This window comes from Dipodomys ordii, unplaced genomic scaffold (genome assembly GCF_000151885.1).
Source record: "Dipodomys ordii isolate 6190 unplaced genomic scaffold, Dord_2.0 Scaffold102, whole genome shotgun sequence".
NCBI classification, from domain to species: domain Eukaryota; kingdom Metazoa; phylum Chordata; class Mammalia; order Rodentia; family Heteromyidae; genus Dipodomys; species Dipodomys ordii.
In genome coordinates, this window is record NW_012267318.1 from 1,368,411 (window position 1) to 1,392,542 (window position 24,132).

The 24,132-nt window shown below is 38.0% G+C and overlaps 1 protein-coding gene across 1 annotated transcript in view; it reads right to left on the minus strand.

The window, feature by feature from the left end:
* Lnx2 (ligand of numb-protein X 2) overlaps positions 1-24,132 on the minus strand; it is a 78,975-nt gene that overhangs the window by 30,069 nt on the left and 24,774 nt on the right. The window contains exon 3 of the mRNA XM_013027259.1: positions 10,995-11,517. Within this exon, the coding sequence (XP_012882713.1) occupies positions 10,995-11,407 (413 nt within the window). The 5' untranslated portion in view covers positions 11,408-11,517. The remainder of the gene's footprint in view (positions 1-10,994; positions 11,518-24,132) is intronic.

The following is a 24,132-nucleotide window of genomic DNA, read 5'->3' on the forward strand; positions in this document are numbered from 1 at the left end:
CCGGTATTAGAGAAAGAAAGCTTTAGATAGAACCTTTGGGAACATCCATATTTAAATAAGATGGGTCAGCTGAACTGACTGAAGTAGAACCACTACGCAAGATATTCTGAAACAAAGATGTACAACTTAACCAAGGGAGATAAAGAGTGTCAACAAAGAGAAAACTGCTAGTCTGCCAACTGCCACAAAAGGGGCAAACAAGGACCAACTAGAAGCCAATGGTGACTTGCCTAAAATGTGGCCAAAAGCCCAAGTTATAATACAAGCTTTACTGCTAACATAACATAAACATTCTATATGTATACAGACTTAATGGAAAAGAGACCACTCAAAGCCAGAGCATATGGAAATGGGGAGTATTTGGGGTTCCTTCTTGATGTGTTATAATATTCTAAAAATTAAATTATAATGATGCTGTACAGTTCTATGAATATATACAAAGTCACTGAATTATATATTTTAAGTAGGTGAATTTCATAGTATATGAAATACATGCCAATAAAGCTTTTTATTTATTTATTTGTTTGTTTGTTTGTTTAATCATTTATTTTTGTCAGTCATGGGTCTTGAACTCTGGGCCTGGGTGCTGTCCCTGAGCTCTTCAGCTCAAGGCTAACAATCTACCACTTGAGCCACAGCGCCACTTCCAGCTTTTTCTGTTTATGTGATGCTGAGAATAGAATCCAGAGCCTCATGCATGCAAGGCAAGCGCTCTACCACTAAGCCACCTTCCCAGCCCACCAATAAAACTGTTAGGAAATAAGGACAGAGAAAAGCCATGATTCAGACATCACAGAGCTACCATCTGTCCCTCAAGTTTGTAAACACCTGGAACTGAAAGTGAAAAGGAAAAGAACAGTATTTGTGGAGTATTTTGTGTAAACTCCATGTAGCAACCTCAATTTATACTATTTAACTGATCCTAACAACTGTTCCATTACCTTCAGCTTACAATGAGAACTTGAGACAACTAGGCCAAGATTTTATCTCTTTCTTTTGCATCATGCTAAATTCATTCACATGGAATTTTATTTGTTCTATAAATTTGTAACTAGAAACACAATTATAGAATGTTAGAGCTGTAAAAATCTTCCTGATGATTAGAAAACAAAAAAGCCAAGTACAGTGATAGTGGGACTGCACAGGTTCCTCCTGCTGCAGGCGGAGGGCTATCCTTTTTGTCAGTGTTTGATTTTCCCTCTTTATTATTTTAGCTTACTTTAAGAAGGAAAACACTACCTATGAACTTTTTTCCCTTGCTATAGCAACATTATTCACTGGTAACACTGCATCCACCAGGAGACTTGGTATAACAGAACACATTATGTTATCACCGGTATGGTAGGGATCTTGTAAGACACAATGAAGTGAGGCAGTGGCACTGTGGCTCAAGTGGTAGAGTGCTAGCCTTGACCTGAAGAGGTCAGGAACAGCACTCAGGCCGAGTTCAAGCCCTATGACCAACCGAGAAAGAAAAAAAAAAGTTTCCATAAAAACGAAGTGAAGTATGTAAAACACCACATAACTCCAGGCCCTTAATGGAACCGAAAGGATGTGACATCTGATGATTTTTATAAAAGATACAAAGTTATAGAGTAATAAAAATCAATCCCATTAATGTCAGGAAAAAGGTATATCAAGGATATTGGAAAAGCCTCTCTTCCATATAAGCAATGCAAAGAATAAGAGAAAGCATCAGAACCCATTATTTCTGGAGTGGAGGAATTAGTAAGAGGACCAGAGCAATGGAGAGATCATTTCAGTCCCTCCCCCACGGTATAATCCCTGTTCTCACTGTATTTGATGTTGGTATAATTTGTGGAGGGGAAGGGAAAAAACAAATAGTTTAAATAGGGATACAGGTGGACCCCATTGCAACAATGAGATGTACAAGTCGTTATGTTGAAAAATGAACTTTACAACTTTGGCACATGCGGGGAGGCGGGGTAGTGTAAGGGATGGTAAGGGGAAACAAAGGAGGAGGCAACAATGCTTGGTAAGAAATGTACTCATTACCTTGCTCATGTAATTGTAACCCCTCTGTACGGTACTTACACAATAAATAAAAAAATTTTTTACACTGAAAACCAAGCTACTAGGGAAACAGCCACTGAGAGTTTTAAAGCTCCACGATCAACACACTGTCTTAAATTGACCTGTCTATTGTTATTTGGAAAACCCCATTTGTAAGGCTGTCCCTTCTTCATCTGACTTAAAAGCTTGCCCAATGCAAAGAGCCTTTTCATTGAGGGTGTTTGCTGGTTTTTATAAGTTATAAGCAGCTGGGTGCCAGTGGTTCACGCTTATAATCCTAGCTACGCAGGAGGCTGAGATCTGAGGATTGCAGTTCAAAGCCAGCCTGGGCAGGAAAGTCCGTGAAACTCTTATCTCCAATTAAACAATAGAAAACTGCAAGTGTGGCTCAAGCGGTAGAGCACTCGCCTTGAGCTGAAGAGCACAGGGACAGCGCCCAAGCCCAGAGTTCAAGCCCCACAACCGACCAAAAAAAAAAAAGTTATAAGCAGAGAAATAAAAGGCTAAAATGAAACGTTAGATAATAAAATGTCCACAGAGGTTCGGATATGTCCAGGGTTGTGGGAATGTACAAAAAAGATCTATCAAGGCCTGGAGGGTTCACTTATGGCAAACACTAAAACCCAACGAAAGCAGATAATGAAGGCTAAGGCAGAGCTGAGTGCTAAAGGCATGCTGTGTCCTACTGTGTACATATTGTCCTGAGAGATGACAAGAAACTTTAATGGTTCTAGGAACTTAGGGAATGTCCTATCTGATCATTAGCTGTCTAGTAAACTGAGATTTTATAGATTCAGTTCATAAGTAACTGAACCAATAACAAAAAATAAAAACCAGCGATAAATCTTGGAGGGAGCTAAGTGTGGTGGTATATACGCGCCTGTAATCCTGGTACTCAGGAGGAAGAGGCAGGAGAACTGTAAGTACCAGGTCAGCCTGGTCTACATGGTGAAGAATACATGTGAAGAAAAAGTATGGTCCATGCCCAAGATAAAAGCAACCAACAGGAACTGTCCCTGAGTAAGATCAGACATTGCATTTATAAGGCAGCTACTTAAATATGCTATTTTGAATATGTTCAAGAACTAAAGGAAACCATATCTAAAGAAAAGAAGGAAGATATGCTGGGCACTGGTGGCTCATGCCTGTGCCTGTGATTTTAGCACTACTTAGGGGACTGAGAACTGAGGATCATGGTTCAAAGCACAGCTGGGCAGAAAAGTCAGCAAGGCTCCATCTCCAATTAACCAGCAAAACAAGAACAAAATCAGAAGTGGAGATGTGGCAAATGTTAGAATGTCAGCCTTGAACAAAAAAGTTAAACAAGAGCACAAGGCTCAGAGTTCAAGCTCCAATACCAGCACAATAAACAAATACATAAATAAAGTAAAATAAGAGACTTATGTCTCATCAAAGTACTATGAAGAAACATAAGCAATTAATACAGAACTAATCAAAATGCTATAGTTTAATTAAATTCTATTTTTCATTTAAATGAAATAAAAAAATATACTAGAGAAGTTTTAACAGCAGAATTGAAGAAGAAATCACCAGATTTGGAGATAGTAATTGACATTAACCAACTTGAAGCACAAAGAGAAAAATGAACAAAAAAAATAAAAAGAGCCTCAGAGTCCTGTGGGGTATCAGTATTATTTATATAATAGGAGACTCACAGGGAGAGTGAGATAAAAACAGTATTTGAAGAAATAATGGCCAAAAATCTACCAAATCTGACTGAATACATTCATCTTCGCATCCAATCTCCAATTTAGCAATCTCCATGTAAGAAAACTAGAAGGGATCCATACGTAGACACATTATAAGAAATTGATAAAAAATATTTTTTCACAGTACCCAGGATTGAATTTAGAGGCCCTCACTTACTTGGAAGGTTCTCTACCACTTGAGCATTACTCTATCTCTTCTGTTTTAGTTATTTTTCTTTTTTCCTTTTGGTGCTGAATCTGGGCATGAACTCTGGGACTAAGCACTGTCCCTGGGCTTTTTTGTTCAAGGCTAGTGCTCTACCACTTGAGCCACAGCTCCACTTCCAGCTTTCTGGTGGATACAAGTCTCATGGACTTTCCTGCCCAGGCTGTCTTTGAACCATGATCCTTAGATTTCAGCCTCCTGAGTAGCTAGGATTATAGGCATGAGTCACCAGTGCCTAGCTAGTTATTTTTCATATAGGGCCAAATGCTTTGCCCAGAGCTGAACTTGGATGGTAATCCTTGCATTCTACACAGCAGGGGATTATATGGCATATACCACCACACCTGGCTTTTTTAAAATTTGAAGATAGCATCTCACTAACTTGTTTTCTTTCTCTTTTGCCCCGGCTGGCCTAAAACTTTGAACCTATTGAGCTCCACCCTTTGAATAGCTGGAAATACAGGCCTTTACCACTATGCCCAGCCCTAAACAAAGAATTCTTAAAGCGGCAAGAAATAAGTCATCACATAGAAAGATCTTCAATAAGATCCACTAATTTCTTTTCAGAAATCATGAAAGCTAGAAGTCAATGGATTAAATACAGTCCAAGTTCTAAAAATTTCTTAAAAGAAAAGTGAGAATATAACCTAATATTTATAAGCAACAAACCATTCTTCAAAATTAAAGGTGATAGTAATATAATATCAGATAAACGAAAAAGGCTGTTGCTATCTGTCCTATAAGAAATTAAAAAGTTGGACTAGAGGTGTAGCTAAGTAAGCCCAGTGAAAGTATAAGGCCTTGAGTTAAGCCCCAGTACCAGCACAAATTGAAAATAAAAAAGAAATACTAGAGGTTTTGAAATACAGAACAACTATGTATGAAGACATCATAAGAAATCTCAATGAAAGCTGTTGATAAATAGGGAACTGGGGTGGAGAAAAGAGAAAGCAGCCATGTGTTATTCTGAACAAAATATGTATGAAATACCATGGCAAACCCCTTAGTGGAATTAATAAACACACAAGAAAAATGAACTCCAGAAAAGTCAAATAGACTTTGTTAGGGTAGGCTGGGAAGTAGTGATAAGGAATTGGGTTAGTGGGGGGTTGGAGGATAGGGAAATGGGGGTGAGTGAGGATAAATACATTCAAACTAGTTGGTTTGCATATATGAAAATGGAACAATGAAACATGTTAAAAATGTTTTAAGAAGGGGAATAAGAGAGTGACAGGGAAGGTGAGGTTGATTGGGATACCTTCTATCCAAGTGCAGAAATGTTATAACAACTCTTCCCATCCTTTAAAACTAATGTATGCTAATAAATTCCAAAAAGAGAAAAACGAAAGTCCTTCAGGCTGATATGATAGGACATTGGTTAGCAATTCAGATCCACAGGAAGAAATAAAGAATACCAATAAAGGTGAATAAACATAAAAAAGATAGTATAAAATATTTTCTTTTGATTTGCAACTTTTTTCTTATGATTTAAAAGGTAACTAAATAAATAAGTATAATTCTTTGTTGCTGGACATGGAATCCATCAGATATAATTTACATAACAGTAACAGCATGATGGAGGGGAGGGCCATGTATCACTAACAATGAGAAACACCCTGAAAAATGCAAATATCACAGACCCAGGTGAATCACTGGAGGTGGCCTCTGGACAAAATCCAGAGACATGGCAAACGTGAGACATACCAGGCTGCCAAGGGTACACTACAGAGAACTGTTTTACAACAAATTCTTTTAATGAATAGTACATTCTAAAATATACAAGGTACAATAAAGACGTAGAGCAGCAATACAGTCATTTATTATTAAATATGATGTACTCTGTACAACTATATATGTTTGTAAGTGGGGAAGGTTTACACCAGAATTGCCACACGTGTGCTGTGTTATGCTCTGCTGTTAGGGTGGCTTATGTCCCAAGCCAAGAGAATTTTTTTCAGTTTCAATATTAGAGAATGCTGCCATATATACAGTCTATTGTTAAGCAAAAATGTCACTGTGCATCACATGGCTGTATATACAAGGCATGTGTACTAGCTATGATGGGTAGTTTTATGTGTGAACATAAAGAGGCCCTACTGAACACTGTATATCAGTATGTTAGAGTGTTTCTCAATGAGATTAATACTGAATCAGTGAACTCAGTAAAGCCTAGATGGAGTGTCCTAGTTAATGTGGCTTGGCATCATTCAATCCATTCAGCGCATGAGAACAAAAAACTGAGGAAGGAAGATCTTGTTCCATTTTTTCACCACAATGCATGAGCTTGGATATCTCTTATTTTCTCCCTGCCATATTACTGGTTCCTTTGTTTCTCAAAGCTCAGACTCAGATGCAATTATACTGCTGATTTTCCTGAGTCTCTAGCTAGCAGACAGCACTGCTGTGGAACTTTTCAGCTCCATAATCATGAGCCTATTCCTCATAATTAATCTATTGCTTCTGTTTCTGAAGAATGCTGACTAATACATTAGTGAAATTAACTACATTGTTATAAATCCAAATGATAACTTTAAACAAACAAAAAAGACTACCATTAAGCTAGTGAGACCCTATCTCAAAGAAAAAAAAAAAGCCAGAAGCTGTTGGCTGGTGCCTATAATCCTATTTAGGAGGCTGAGGTCTGAGGCTCTAGGTTTGAAGCCAGCCTGGGCAGAAAAGTCCCCATGAGACTCTTATCTCCAATGAACTGCTCAAAAAAAGCCGGAGTGGCACCATGGCTCAAGTGGTAGAACGCTAGCCTTGAGTACAAAGAGGCTCAGAGAAAGTGCTCAGGCCTTGAGTTCAAGCTCCAAGACCAGCAAAAAAGTAAAATGTAATAACAGCAGCAGCAACAATAACAACTAATATAATAATATAACTACTCAGATTAAACATTCCAATCAAAAGTCAGTGATTGACAATGGTGCACACGTATAAGTCCAGCACTTGGGAGGTTGACACAGGAATTTCGAGTTTTAGGCCAGCCTTAACTATACAATGATATTTTCACAACAAAACAAAACACAAAACATAGGGGCTAGGAATATAGCTTGGTGATAGTGTGCTTGTCAAGCAAAGGCAAAGTCCTAGGTTTGGTCACTAGAACTGGGAAGTGGGAGTCATTAATTGCTGGGAATAGTGAGTGACACAAAACTGTAATCCCCAAACTCAGGAGGTAGTCAGGAAGTTAACAAGTTCCAGGCCAGCCTAAGCTTTGAAACTGTCTCCAAAATATTAAAACGCAAAATAAAACCCAACCCTGCCCCATGCATAAGTCAGAGTGATTTAGACAATGGATAAGCCAGTGATTGAACACTTTATCCACTACTATTACCACTACAAAAAAAGTCAATAATGAGAAGAAGGGGTTACAGAAAAATAAAAACAATGGGTCCATTATATGCAATCTATAATAGACACAGCTTCAAATGATGTACTTTAGAATGAAAGATATAAAGAGGCCAAAAATTAAACATGGAAAAACATATACCAATAGAAATCAGTACAGCTGTGTGTGTACACTAGTCTCAGTCAAAATTTTAGGGCAAAAATTATTTATAGTAAGAAAGGATATTTTACAACAAAACAAAGGATTAATCTTATACAGAAGAAATAACAATTATAAAAATATACACACCCTAAAATATACTGAAAATTTTAAAAATAGACAATTCAACAATTCTAAAAGCTTTAATAATCTTCTGGTGGAAAAACTAGACATAGGAGCAAGAAAACAGAGCAAAACTTTAATGACTTTATATAACAACTAAATCTAAGATGTTTATAAAATACTTCATGTACCCATAGTAAAATATATCCTCAAGTAGACTGACGATGTGTTAGGCCATTTTAAAAAACCTTAATAATTAAAAAAATTAATTATATTACATTTTTCTAGGATATGCAAAATGGATCAAAGTCCTAAATGTAAAAAAACTCTTAGAAGAAAATACAGATGTAAATCTTTGTTATTTTGATTAACCAGTGACCCCAAAAGCATGAGCAAAGAAAACAAATAAACTATAGACTTCATAAAAATAGTGAAATTTGCCCTTCAAAGAACATAGAAGAGTGAAATAGATACTGAGTAGAATGTTGGTATAATAGGAAAAAAAGAAAAAGAAAACCTTTAAAGAAATCTTTTCTATACTAACATCTTTCCAAGTTCATCAGATGTTTTTCTTTTCCTCTTAAAACTTATAGCAAGCTGGACTCCAGTAGTTTACATTTGTAATCCTAGGTACTCAGAAAGCTGCAATCTGAGGATCATGGTTGGAAGCCAGTTGGACAAAAAAGCCCGTGGGACTCTTATCTCCAATATACTACTCAGAAAAAGCTGGAAAGTGCTCTGGCTCAAGTAGCAGAGTGCTAGCCCTGAGCCCTAAAGGGTTCAGGGACAGAGCCTGAGTTCAAGCCCTCCATCAAATTTGGGTGGACCTAGGGCTCCTTCCAAGAGAGTAACAGAAGAGAGATGCCACACTTCAAGGTTAGGTTCCAGTAGGCCATTAAGCTTTTACTTCACTCCTTGGGACAGTAAGCCTCCACTTAAGAACTTTAAATATCAACTTTGAGGCTGCCGAGCTTACAGGCCACCTATACGCTTTCTAGGTGACAAGTCTAAACTAGGCCCAGGCTTGGTCATCCCTAAGTAGTCAGACATGTAAATAAGGAGGCCATTTGGAAAGAGATTCTCTAATTCCAACTGTGGCAGTTCCTAGCTTTTAGTTCTTCTAAGCTGTGGCCCAAAAATATAGCAGAGCCAGGCCATTTCTTTTGTGTCCTGTTTGAATTCTGACTCAAAGAATCCACAAGCAGAATCAAAGGCTTGGCATTTTTGGTCACTATGTTTGGGTTGGATAATTTCTCTGTAATTGAACAAACATCAGATGAGAATCTACTTTGGGTCACAGAAAGGAATTATAACCCAGCAGTAGTTTCTAACTTGCTTTCAAGTTGCTGAGATTATGTAGCAAGTAGAACTGTGGGTTATAGGGTAGTAGTTACACTTGATCTTAGCCAAAAGTCCAAGAAGTAATAACATAGCTAATATTTTCTGAGTGAATGTACAAATAAACTATATTCTTTAGGGATGAGTATTGAATAACTAATACTCCTAAATTTTAACATATTAAATATTAATGTACCTGTTAAATGAGACATAAATAGCAAATTAAACTTGATAATTTACATGTTTGTATTTGCATACTCAGTAATAACTCTTAGTTCTTTATATCAGACAAATCAGCATCTTCCCCGTTCTTCCACTATTCCACTGTATCTTTCACAGTGGGCCTTGTATATGCTAACCAAGCTCTACCACCGAGCTACATTTCTAGCCCTTGTTCATTTTTTCCTCATACTTTTTCACAGATCTTATTTATTTCTAATGAACACAATGATATTTTGGAGCAGAATGAACATATGGATTCATGTGTGTATGAAAATTTGACTACGCAGAAGTAGAGCACATAACTCAAGCTGTGGTAGAGTCAGTCTGGTATACAAATGTTAAACAATGAACTTTAACCAAAGTGTTAACCAGTTAACCAGTTAATCTGTGACTTTATAAAATGGGGAGAGTCAAACTTAATGAGACAATCTCCTTCAATTTTATGATTTTATGTGTGAGGACAGTGCTATGATATAATACACTAGACTTATACTTGGGCATCATAGTCTAATATGATGTACAATTCATTGTTTTCCACAGCAGTCAAGACTGTACTTTATACTGTATAGCGCTTTCACTTGAAACATAATTGAATAAAGTTATTTCTATCATTTTATGTGATTCTACATAAATTATATTTTAACTCTTCCTACAGGTTTAAATGATTTTGAAAAGCGAAATTATAAAATGCAAAAATGAATCAATTAAATAAATTGCTCAACATTTCAAAAGGCTTTTACTAGAACAAAATCCTGATGAAATGTTTAGTTTTCTAACTCCTAGCTGCTATATTCCAACTTCTGGTTATTGTTCAGTTAAGCCCCTGAAGCACCTCAGCAAATTAAATCATGCAACTTAATGCTAATCTTTCTTTTCTCATAACAATAGCAACAAAAATCATCATTTTAAAAAATAGGCTGCATTGTATCTCTTTTGAGTTGATGAACTATTTTAATCCTTCCAACTTTTAAGACTGACTCTAATTTGCCAAGCTATGCACAATATTACAGTAAGCATCATTATATATAATTTTTCCATCTATTGAATTATTTTCTTATGATACTAAACTGGATTAAAAATATTTACATTTACAGCTTTAAAAACAAACTGCCAATTACCTTGTAAAAAGTCCAGGGCTCGGAAGGTGGCCAGTGGTAGAGTGCTTGCCTCGCATGCATGAGGCCCTGGGTTCGATTCCTCAGCACCACATAAGCAGAAAAAGCCAGAAGTGGCACTGGCTCAAGTGGTAGAGAGCTAGCCTTGAGCTGAAGAGCTAAGGGACAGTGCCCAGGCCGAGAGTTCAAGCCCCACGACCAACAAAAAAAAAAAGAAAAGAAAAGAAAAAATTCCTAACTGGGTGCCAGTGGCTTACCTCTATAATTCTAAATACACAGGAGAATCTCAATTTGAAGGCAGCCTTTAACAAGCAAAAAGAAGGTGCAAGGCTAAAGTGGTAGAGCACCAGCAAAACAAGCAAGCCAATCAAGTATGAGGCCCTGAGTTCAAATCCCAATATAGAAAAAAAAAGTCACTATCTCTTAAAACTCATTTCAATTCTTGGGTAAATCATATTGTTAAGTACTATTCAATGCAACTCATTTATTGTATCTTTTCTGAATTCAATTGTCTCATTTACTCTGGTGGGTCATTTTATTTGTTTTCTGTTTTTTGAGACAGGATCTTATCTGGCTGTCTTCAAATGAGCAATCTTTCTTCCTCATTCTCTCAAGTGCTAGGATCACATGAATATGGCACCATGCTGAGTCTGGTGTATTTTTAAATAAAGTTTTCATTTATTGTTTTATACAACCTCTTTAAAAAAAATCTTGCTATTTCTTTTCTATTTCTTGCTTACCTGTTTTTAAGATGTGCCTCCAGATCACAGCGTTGCATTACATCTTGGCACACTGAAGAAAATGGACACAAAACTAACAACTTGTCTAGAAGTTTATGAACCAGAATGCTAGACTTCTTACACAGCTTGAAATGAAGTCTCTTCCGATCTAATGGACAGAAATCTTTCTCTTGTAAAAAGTTTTTGAGGCACTTGTAGCAGAATGTGTGTCCACAGGGTGTATCAAGTGGCTGCAGCAGAGGCTGAAGGCAAATATGGCAGACGAGGTCATCATCCACTTCATCCTGGTAATTGTACAAGTGGTTTTCTCTGGTCCAGTGCTGTTGGCCACACTCAAAGCACAGGGGGTTTAGGGAGGAGGAGGAGGAGGAGGTCTTTTCCACTGATACCATCTCATCACTTGTGGTTCCCATCTTCAATCAACTGGTGTAGTTTCTGTGTCCTCATAAGCTAGTCTTCCATTAATGGTTGGGTTTCCTTTAATACACTGGGGTGTATCTGAATAAAGCCAATGTCTGTTTTTCTAGAGGTCACAAACAAAAGCAATTAGAATAACTCACAATAAGTTTAAAGTAAAAACTAATTTTAGTAAAGACTTAAAAGTTTAGATAAGGTAATAAATTAATCATAAAAATAGTGAAATAAATCCATTTGCTAGTTGGATAATCTTCTAAGATCTGGATGAAGAAAGAACATGCAATTGCACTATGATATAATAATCAATTTGGTTTATTATTTGAAATTCTCAAATATAGTTTTAAAACTAATTAATCTCCTGTTTGCTAAGTGGACAACTTAAAGTATATTTTGTAATGCACTTGCATTTGTCATCATAACTGTGGGTGGCTCTTGGCTTCTAATTGACATATACAGAAAATATAGTACTATACCAGTGTAAGAGTGTATGTGAGATGTAGTCTCAGGAGAAACATGCTTTATTAATTTAAAAAAATGACATTTTTGCTGTGAACTAGTGGCTCACATAGGAGGCAAAAACCTGAAGATCACAAAGGCCAGACATGGCAGGAAAAGTTTGTAGTTTTTTTAAAAATTTTCTAAGTTTTTTTATTGTGAAAAGACTGTACAGAGGGGTTACAGTTACATGAGCAAGGTAATGAGTACATTTCTATCAAGCATTGTTGCCTCCTTCTAATCTCCAATTACCTAGCAAAAAAACAGAAGTAGAGCTGTGGCTCAAGTGATAGAGCAACAGTCTTGAGTGAAAAGCCAGGTGAGCAAAAGAAAAAAAAACAAACTTTGCTCTTTACTATCAGAAAAAAAAATATTTAAGACATGTAAAAATTGATTATGTTTAGAACATAATTCATAGGAAAACACATCAGCATAGGATATAAAATAGCATCTGGATAAAATTCCATAAGGTATACTACTCTAGTCCATTAAATGAAAAAAAAACTTATTCAATTGAAAAGTAATATATGTATAAACTATAGTTCTGCTTCCTATTATTCCACACTTCCATTTGGAGGTGTTTACTTGGAGCCTTTGGTATGTGTACATATGTGCATGCATGTACAGTTTCTCTAACGAAACTCTTACGGCACTCTCCATTTCATGAAAGCTTAAAAGAGAATGGTCCCCTTCTGCAGAAGCACCAGGAGCTAAAAATCAGCTGCAAGAGCAGCAGTTTCCTGGATCCTTTCTGTAAATATTTACAGACTCCAGTGTATGCTGACTGTTGTACTAGGGCATAGGCAGAGAGAACAGTTTAGAAAACCTGTTATTAAAATTCCATGTAATAAGTACTCTAAAAAAGTTATATACAGGATGTTACGTAAGTGTGGGAAAGATGAGGAGAACTGGCATTTATGTCTGTTTGGCTTTGTGGCTAGAAATATTTTCAAAAGTGTTTCAAAAAACATAGCCCGCTGAGTTGTGATAGGAAGCACTGGCCAGAGAGAAGAAAAATGGACAAGGTCATTTTGGGCAAGAGAAGAGCATCAACTACTTTTACAAGTCCCAGGTCCTGGACAGTATGTGATACATTCAGAAAATGTAAAATGGATGCTAACAACCCAGGCATAGACCATGCTCTTAGACAACAATAAAACTGTTAACTTCTAACCCAAGATCATAAAAAGCAGGATACCATATGGATATATAGTGTCTATATTTCAATATCAATTTTCTCGGTTCAACATATATTCACTATTTTATTTCAAACATTAAAACAAACCACAAAAATTAAGCCAAGTATATGGTGAGCACATATAATCAATCCAGCACTCAGAAGGTCGAGGCCAGCCTGATTTTCACATTGACACTCTTTCTAAATAAACAAACAAATATTAACATTTTAACAGATTTAACTTGGCCATGAAATAGAAAAATTGGGACAGGAGTCAGGTAGAATGGCTTGATCTGACCTTGGATAAATCATGTTTTGAAAAATAACATTAACAGGACCCGTGATCTAAACTACTGGTAGCAACATCAAGAGGGCAAACACGCTTGTATTTGCTAACTTTACCCTTTGAACATCAAAACTACTTTAGATATCTGTACAGGTTTGTGACACTAAGTAACGTGTATCTCAGGCAGATGGATTACCTCAAGTCAGGAATTTTTTTTTTTTTTTTGAGGGGGTCCAGTCACGGGGACTGAACTCTGGGCCTGGGCGCTGTCCCTCAGCTCTTCAGCTCAAGGCTAGCGCTCTACCACCTGAGCCACAGCGCCACTTCCGGCTTTTTTCTTTTTTCTTATGTGGTGCTGAGGAATCGAACCCAGGTCCTCATGCATACAAGGCATGCGCTCTACCACTGAGCCACCTTCCCAGCCCCAAGTCAGGAATTTTTCTACTCTGTTTCTCCTTAAATAGCAGGAAACTTAAATATTCTTTCTTCTTCTTTGTGTTGGTGTTTATTCTAGCTTTTCTTTCCCTCAAGAAAATATACTACAGTTTTAGCCTCCCACATAATGACTAAGAAACCTTTATTGTAAGACTATTATATTTTAGCTATTTTCTGCATCTCTAAATAACTTCAGTTCTTTGACAATTTTCATTTTATCACAAAATCTTTTCATAAGGAAAATTAACATGTTCTCACTTAAAATACCAAATAACAACTGCTTTATCTCCATCCTGAAATAACTCAATGTTAACATGAAACAAACATCCAATAAAAACTAAACTGAAAGCCATAAGTCCTTGAGAGCACAGGTCAGAAGCCTGAGGGGTCAAGACTGCTTGGTCACTTACTAGGCTGTGACATTACTAAATCCCTGTCTGTTGCCTTTTCAGATGAAAAATGGGAGTGATAACAGTGTTCCCTTTCAATGTAAGTAATACATGTAAGAGTGTGTATGTGTGTGTGTTGCTTAAAACAGCACCTGTGTCAGGAGCCGGTAGCTCACACCTGTAATCCCTAGCTATTCAGGAGGCTGAGATCTGAGGATTCCGGTTCAACACTAGCCTGGGCAGAAAAAGTCCATGAGACTCTTATCTCAAATTAACCACAGAAAACTGAAAGTGGTGTTGTGGCTCAAGTGGTAGACAGCTAGCCTTAAGCTGAAGAGCTGAGGGAAAGAGCCCAGGCCCAAAATTCAAGCCCCATAACGGACAAAACAAACAAACAAACAAAAACAGTAGCTGTCACATCATGTGTTAGCTTTTATTAAAAAAGCAAGCAGGATGCTATTTCACTAGCTATTCACTAGGCTGAGATCTGAGGATTAAGGTTCAAAGCCAGCCAGGGTAGAAAAAGTCCATGATACATTCTTATCTCCAATTAAACACCAACAATCTGGAAGTTGTGGTATGGCTCAAGTGGCAGAGTGCTAGCCTTGAGCAAAAAAGCTCAGGGGCAGTGCCCAAGCCCTGAGTTCAAGCCCACGACAGCGCACGCGCGCGTGCACACGCACTCACACACACGCACGCACACATGCACGCACGCACGCACACACAGCGCAAAAATTTGGGCAATTTTTATGATTTTTCCTGAAGCTAAACAACTTACAATTAGTGAGAAGAAAAAACAAACCAAAGCCAAACAATCCAAGTCCTTCTTGCTCCAAAGTAATATAATGGAAAATTAAGTGGTAACAGGAAAGAGGAAAGGTATCAATGGGAGCTTCTGAGAGTTTTCTTTTCTTTTTTTTTTGGGGGTCTGGTCGTGGGGCCTGAACTCTGGGCCTGGGCACTGTCCCTCAGCTCTTCAGCTCAAGGCTAGCGCTCTACCACTTGAGCCACAGCGCCACTTCCGGCTTTTTTCTTTTTGCTTATGTGGTGCTGAGGAATCCACCCCAGGGCCTCAGGCATGCAAGGCAAGCACTCTACCACTTCCCAGCCCTTCTGAGAGTTTTCTAAGAAACAAAACCTGGCCTGACTTTTTCAACTCCTTGACCACTACTTCCACCCCTGGCAGGTGATTTTCTTCCCATTCTGTATGCAAGTATCGTATACTGCCCCACATCACGTCTCATGTTGTGAGCGTGCTTTGGGTCTAACTAAGATTTTGTCCTTCACGGGCTCACATCCTGAAAGGATGGTTCTCCAGAGTGGTGGTGGAAATTTTGAGAGCTGGGGTCTCAGGATTAGGCCTTTGGGGGTGTTACACTAAGACACAGTAGGGTGATAAAAGAGAGAGTCTGGCACTGAATTTTATGACTTTGTCTCACATGTTATTCCTTCCTCATGAGGCTGTGACCCTTTTCCTTTTCCTTGGCACACAGGTGGGACCTCATCAGAGGCTAAACAGAAAGTGCTGCTCATCTTGGACTTCCAGCTCCAAAATTACTTTTTCTTTATAAGGTGCTCCAGCACAGGTATTTTGTTTCAACAGAAAACAGATTAAGAGCTCTAAGAGTTTGGCCTCTTACTGAGGAGAAGTTTAATAAATGTTGAATTACCAACTGTACAACAATACTTTTTTTCTCTTGGCAAGTTCAGGCCATCATAACTACATGTAGTTTAGAGGAGGGTATGGCTAGGTTTATATATAATTTTGATTCAGATATTATCTATAATACCTGTGCACCCAGTTTAAGATGGTAAAATACAAGTTATATAGTCTCAAACATTTCCCAAAATATTTAAGTGAAGCATAATGTATATTTTAATTTTTTTTTTTGTCAGTCATGGGGCTTGCACTCTGGGCTTAGGACACTGTCCCTGCGCCCTTCAGCTCAAGGTGGACGCTCTACCCCTTGAGCTACAGTGCCACTTTCGGTTTTCTAGTGGTTTACTGGAGATAAAAGAGTCTCACAGACTTTCCTGCCTACCTCCTGAGTAGCTAGGATTACAGACATGAACCACGGGCGCCCAGCTATTTTTTTTGTCAGTCGTGGGGCTTGAATGCCATGGGACCTGAACTCTGGGCCAGGGCACTGTACCTCAGCTCTTCAGCTCAAGGCTAGTGCTCTACCACTTGAGTTACAGTGCCATTTTCAGTTTTCTGGCCATTTATTGGAGATAAAAGTCTCACAGACTTTGCTGCCCAGGCTGGCTTTGAACCGTGATCCTCAGATCTCAGCCTCCTTAGTAGCTCAGGATTACAGGTGTGAGCCACTAGCACCTGGCTTTTTTTTTGGGGGGGGGCTGGGGATGAACTCTAGGCCTGGGCACTGTCCCTTAGCTCCTCAGCTTAAGGTTAGTGCTCTACCACTTAAGCCACAGTGCCACTTCCAGCTTTTTCTGTTTATGTGGTATTGAGGAATTGAACTCAGGGCCTCATGCATGTAAGGCAAGCACTCTATCATTGAGCCACCATCTCAGCCCTTAAAACTTTTTTTGTTATCATAAAGGTGATGTACAGAGAGAGGTGTACAGTTACGTAAGTCAGGTAAAGAGTACATTTCTTTTTGGACAATGTCACCCCTTCCCTCATTTTCTCCCAATTTTTTACACCTGTCCCCACCATAAGTTGTATGGTTCATTTTCAAGTTTCTAGTGACTACCACTGCTGCATTTGTTCACCCTTTGTCCTCCCATTTCTGTGCCTCTCTTTACCCTCCCAAAGACAGATAAACAATGTACATCACAATGTATACTCTTATATTATCTACTTAAATGATTTTGAGAGCAGTAAAGAAGCTATCAAAAACTCTGACATATTTTAAATAATAGGCTGAAAACAGCTCATGTGGTAGAAAGGAAGCATGAAACCATTTACAACTTCCCTCTAGTTATGACTAATATGCTTGTGCGTCCTAGTGGGGGGTAGGAAGGGAGGAGCAGGCTAAAAATATCTAATGTACTGTAAGGATTCCAGAAAGACTAGCGCACTAATGTATATGCCCCAAATCTAGCATTTGCAGATCATTCTCTTAGAATTACCTTGTTTGGGGATGGGAAGGTGGCTCATTATAGAGTGTTTGCCTCGCATGCATGAGGCCCTGGGTTTGATTCCTCAGCACCACATAAGCAGAAAAAGCCAGAAATGGCACTGTGGCTCAAGTGGTAGAGCACTAGCCTTAAGCTGAAGAGCTAAGGGACAGTGCCCAGGCCCAGGGTTCAGGCCCTACAACTGACAAAAAAAAGAAAGAAAGTTTATTGTTTTGGTGGTATCGAGGTTGAACCAAGTGCTAGGGAGATGCTCTATTTCTTCATCTATGCCCTCAGCCCTTTTGGCCTCACATTTTTAGAATGAAATATTAGGTAGGTTGGCCTGGGCTGATCTCAGCTTCCTACATAGCTATGGTGATAAGCACACATCACTGTATCAGCTAAAGTAGCTAGGATTACAGGTGTGAGCCACAGACACAGGCTTGACATTATTTCTGACTCAGAATTAAAGCACCTCGTGTCCTTGCCTAAGAGATCCAGACTAGTGTAAAGGATGATGAAGTAAGGGCCATCACCAAAGTATGCTCAGATGGAAACCACCTGTGGTCCTTTTGACTTAGCAATGTCAAGTGTCTATGAACACCCCTCTCATCCTCTCACCCTCTGATACCTTCATGTGAGTAACTTCTGTAGGTGTGCATGTCAATCTCATTTCCACTCCTCTTGGAAGAGAAACATGGTCTTTTTTAATCTTTTGTATTTCTACTTCTTAACACATACAATGCAATAAAATATTAGCCTAAAATATGTAACTATATAAATATACAAAACTATGTGCATTAATTTGTGGTAGCGCAAAGCAATCAACATACTGGACCCTAACCTGTAACTTACAAAGAACACAGCATTGCTCACTTTAGCATTCAAAGGCTGATGAAAGTTTGCTTGCTGAATATGGGAGGATCAAAATCCAGTCCAGCTTGGCTATACATAAAACCTTGTCTCAAAAAAAAAATGCATATATCTAAATGGGCATTGTACATGCACATGCATGTACACGGACGTGTGTGCACATATACACATACACACAAACACAAACACAGAGGAGGGAGAAAAGGAGGGATTTTGAAAGCTGGCAAATCTGTTGTGAGAATACACGCAAGTTTTGTAAAAACATATTCAATATTTGGGAAAAATGAGTAAAAAAGACATTGTGAAAACAATTTTGAACCTGGGCATGGAGTTTACCCCTGGCTACTTTAGGAAGCCACGTTCTAATGACTGCAGTTGAAAGCCAGCACAGTACTGGAACAAACAAGAAAGTTTTGACTTCTGCAGATATCAGTAACGAGAATAGGCCAGGAATGACTAACACAGAGCACTAAAGGGCTCTTATTTCCTTGTAAAGGCACATGTTAGTCTTCTGGAAAACAATAGCAGCCAAAGCAACAACTGAAAACTGGGTAGAATGTTGGATTGTAAATGTCCTCCAAAAGCCCCTGTATCAAAAGACTTGGTGCTTGGAATGTTGCAAATGGCAGATGGTGGAACCTTCAAGAAGTGGGGCCATGATGGGGCCCTGTCTCTTCCTTTCTCTTTGATTTGCTACCTGGCCATGAGGTGAGTAATTCTGTATCACACACTCCAGCCATGATGTGCTAAGCAGCCCAAAGCAAAAGAGTCAACTGACCATAGACTGGAATGTCTAGTAAATCTGTGGGCCAAAACACTCCTCTGCCACTGCAGCATGTTAACAGTGACAAAAACTAACGCACTGCTGTAGGAGTTTGTTTTTCCTGAAACAAAGTATTTCTGCAGTCTATGCCCACTGGAAGAAGCAATCTGGACATATAAAAACACTTAATGATATAGGAGCTTTATATAAACTCTATTCTTAATCAACATTTCACTTACAACATTTAAAATATTAGTTCCAACAACTTCACAAATTTTACAATTGTCTTGATTTTCTACATAAAACTAATTCAGTGGACTTAGCAATTTGTCTCCTTTCTCCTTTTAGCAACATTTGAAACGTCATTTCAAATATTTGAAAAATCATTTTGTGTTTCAGGCATTCTTAAGGCACTACTTATGGTTAGATATATCCCTATTTAATAATCTAGGAAATTAGTAAGCTAAGCAAAAAATGCTAGAAGCAGTAAAATTAAGGCTCGGAACTCTATGGCAGCTGGGTAACTAGGTCACTACACACTCATTCTTTTCATCCACTACGCCTGTCAAATGTCTACTGTGGTACTTCACTAAAGACACTCTAGAGCTGGGAATGTGGCTCAGTGGTAGTGTGTTTGCCTAGCATGCATGAAGTTTGATTCCTTAGTACCACATAAACAGAAAAAGCTGTAAGTGACGCTGTGGCTCAAGATGTAAAATGCTAGCCTTGAGCAAAAGATGCCCAGGGACAGTGTCCAGGCCCTGAGTTCAAGGGCCAGGACTGGCAAAAAGAAAAAAAAAAGACACTCTAAAGACTTACCAGTGGCTTACACCCTGATTATAAACAGTAGTTTTGCTAAAATATTAATTGATCACTTGAACACATGTGAGTTTAAGCCTAATCCTAAAATGCTTACCATTTTATATTTGTATACATGATAAAATATTCATTGGCAGCATTATACTTGCCTTTTAGTTCTAACATGTTAGACAGGATACACAAACTAAAATGTCCTTCCATGCGTAGTTCTCCTAATTTTAAGCCACCAAGCTATGATGAAAAACTTGCCAGGATAGAGGCAAATGCTACTTTGAATCGCCTAGACTCCTTACTTATTATACTTAAAAAAAAGTATCCATAGTTACTTTAGAACACATTAAAAACAAATTTACACAAAACTACTTAAAAAATACACCAAATGGTAGTAAGGCCTTTCCATATATCTGAGTATCCCAGACATGCTTCTGCTGATCAGAAAGAACCTCTGTGGAAAGAACTGCTGCTGCACCCAGAGCATGAGGCTCTTCCTGAGTGAAGCCTGCTGAGGGGAGCCACTATTAGGAGATTGTCCTGGAGAATGCCTCAGTTTACAAGGTCAGTCATATCATGTACAATAGGTAGGAAAGGGTAGGTGGATGGGGGCAAAGGGAATTTTACTGTTAAGTTTTTTTTATCTGCTAAGTATGTAGATAATTTAAATGCTTCCTATATTACATTCAAGTGTAAGGGTTCAAATTGTAGTTAATTTAGTAAGCTTTTATATTCGTCTAACAGATGAAAAGTTTTCAAATGTTCAACTTCTTCTAAAATAACCCCTAAAAGTATTTGTCTTCAAATGATCTGTGACTTCTGTTAATTTTGGCTTCAATTACCCAAGGGAGTAAAGGTCACCAAAAGGGCACTGATTTGGAGTTAGGAACCTGAGTTCAATATTTAGCTCTGCCACTCACTCTCTAGTAATGTGACATAATGACATAACAAACCACAAAACATCTATAAATCTGTTCCCTCCTGGGTAAAGCAGAAATGGCATCTTGCTTCACAGAGCATTAAAGTACAAAATGCTTCACTGACAGAAAAACCTTTTATGAGCATTATAAAAGCACTGCAATATTAATATTACAAGCCAGTGTAACACTAATTCATCGTTGATTGAATCAGTGCCCATGGAGGGTGATGTATTGAGCAGCCTAATTCTTCTACTAGACTGGGATCAGGACCTCTGTGGCAGCACTCAGAACACACGGCACTGGTATACCTCAGACTTTTCACTCCTACATCAGTAGAGTGAGCCAAACTGACTAGTGAGACTAGAAAGATCTCAAAGTTCATAAATATAGAAATGTACTTTGAGTACAGGTTCCTTTTGCTTTAGCCTAAAGGACAAACAACTTTCTTTACTATTACTCAGTAATTATATTTACCATAAAAATGACCTAAATCTAAAGTCCTTTTGCAAGGTTTTCTTTTTGTTTTTTTTTTTTTCATCACAGTGTAAGATATTTTCAATATCCTGATGTGAAAATTCCTATTTGCACAGACAAGTGTACATGTACAAGGGAGTGGTACAAAACACATAATTAGACACTTCTGTTATGACATAAGATACTACTATGTCATGAGATAAAATATTTTCTCTACTAGTTTCTAGACAAAAAGTTAGGAGATAATGCTGCAATCACTGCAAGACCAGTCTGGTTTACTTGTTTTTATTTATTTATTTTTCAAGACACAAATACCTTTTAATCTTCACAATGATAGTCATTATCTTAATCTACATTGCTTATGCACTTGTTTCTTAAAAGGCAAACATGAGCTGGGTGTCAGTGGCTCATGCCTATAGTTCTAGGTTCTCAGGAGGCTCAGATCTGAGGACTATGGTTCAAAGCCAGCCCATCTAGGAAAGTCCATGAGACTCTTATTTCCAATTAAGCCCCCAAACCAGAAGTGGAGCTGTGGCTCAAGTAGTAGAGTGTAAACCTTGAGCAAAAGAGCTCAGGGACAGGGGCTGGGAAGGTGGCTCAGTGGTAGAGTGCTTGCCTTGCATGCATGAGGCTCTGGGTTCGATTCCTCAGCACCATATAAGCAAAAAGAAAAAAACCGGAAGGGGTGCTGTGGCTCAAGTGGTAGAGCACTAGCCTTGAGCTGAAGAGCTGAGGGACAGCACCCAAGCCCAGAGTTCAGGCCCCAAGACCAGCATTACACATCTAATTTTACGGTCTTACTTCTCCAATATATATAACGTATTTAACAAGATAGGGCTACTCTGTGATCAAACCCACACAACAAATGAAGTGAAACTAAAGCATATTCAGAATGTGTCTTATGATGGTAGGGTCACTAATAATTAAAGTTGCTTAACTTCATAATTTTAACTATATGCAAAAGGTAAGAAGTTTAAATGCTCTAATTTTCAGAATGAACTAGCAACACTAATAATTTAAAACACATTTTTATTTAAGCTGTTTTGTTCCAGTTCTAAGTTAAAATATAGAAAAATGATCAGATAAAAGAGCATTTGGGCCAGACCTCAAAGGACCATCACTGAGCAGGCCAGATGTTTGTACTTCCCAAAGCTAGTCAAAATAGACAATGGCCTCAGGGACAAGGACCAAAGCCGTGTTGGCCTTGGTTTTTATCCAGAAAATAGTTCCATGTGAAACCAGAGGGCCTACTAACTTACTAAATGAGCTGTTTGAGTTATAATTCTATTACTGAGGGGAAAAAAAGGAAAAGAAAATCCTTATTGTATTTTAAATTACCTAGATTCAGATGTATCATGAGTCAGATATTACTTCAAGACATAAACAGCTAACATGACATAATTGGAAATAAAATTTTACTCTTAGGCCAGAGATTTTAACTACATAAGTCTTAGGGATGATCAACAACGTACCCAATTATATCATGCGCTATTAATATATAATAGTGCTTTTTATATCTATTATTTTGCCATAAAAGCACTACAATTAAGATGACTTTTTCATTTCCCTATTATCTCCTTTAATATTTGTCACTTGTTACCTGTCTCATATACATACAGCAGATTTATAGTTTGTTGCTGCTGATCTACTATAGTCTTCGCACTTAGAAAACAAACTTAATGGCAACCATAGCTTTAAAAGGAGCCAATACTGAAGCTTAGAAAATGATCAAAGAGGGGCTGGGAAGGTGGCTCAGTGGTAGAGCGCTTGCCTTGCATGCCTGAGGCCCGGGGTTCAATTCCTTAGCATCACATAAGCAAAAAGAAAAAAGCCGGAATTGGCGCTGTGGCTCAAGTGGTAGAGCGTTTGCCTTGAGCTGAAGAGCTGAGGGACAGCGCCCAGGCCCAGAGTTCAGGCCCCACGACCAGACCCCCCCCAAAAAAATGATCAAAGAATGAGGCTTTAGTATAAGACTATCTAAGCTCACAAGTACCATTGGTGCTCAATGAATGGTCTCTTTCATGGAAAACTAAAGAATTTCAAGACACATAGTAGCTCTTTAAAGAGTAAAGTAGAACAAGATTGGTCAGGGCCAATTTTAAAACTCAGTTAATCTGTTTAGTCAAGAATGGTAGGTTTCAGTGAAATAAATCTCTATACAAATGTATAAGTTTATGAATGCTAGTCATACACCAAATAGTTCATTTACCACAATAAATGAATGTCAGATTAGAAAGGAGAGATCAGACCATTTTTGTACTAGTTTTCCTGTATTTTAGACAGATATTCCTGATGGTATTTGCTATCCTCACCATTTATCTCCTCCACTTATCTTTACCTTTATGTTTTGCATTTTATAACTTTACAGGCTAACTTTAAGCTATGAAATTTAGACTACTCATTTGCAAACAAAATACCCAGGTAAGTTGCTGGGAGACATGAAGTTATCTGTAGAATTTAATGGAGAATAAGGTAACTTCTGGAAATTTTTGCATTAAACACATGCTTTAAAATAGATTATTACATTTCTCAAAACTGACTGTTATTGAACTTATTCGTACTATTGGGCTTTGTTGCACTATGAAGGGAACCCCTATAAACTTATCTGATGTGCTTTTCAAAAGTGACCGCAACCATTAGAGATTTCACTGGTTTTATTCCTAATAAGAGATCTTTACACAGAAACAATATAAGAAATGAGAGATTTCACAACTATTAACTGTTCTTATATGGCAGCCCTAAATTAAATCTCCCCAAACCTAGCAGTCTAATTTTAAAAAACAAATCTTAAAATTGAGATGAAAAAATATGACAATTACCTGGCATACATACTTCCGACTCTCCAACATTTCTCCATTTATTGAATGTGCTAAGATTCCCCCCCCCCCCCAGATCTGAGAACCAAATCAGGGCCTTGCACTTGCCAGCCCCACTGGGCTAAATCCCCAACACTGGATTTATTTTTTTTATTTATTTATTTTTGCTATAGCTAATTAATGTAGTATGAGAGCCTGT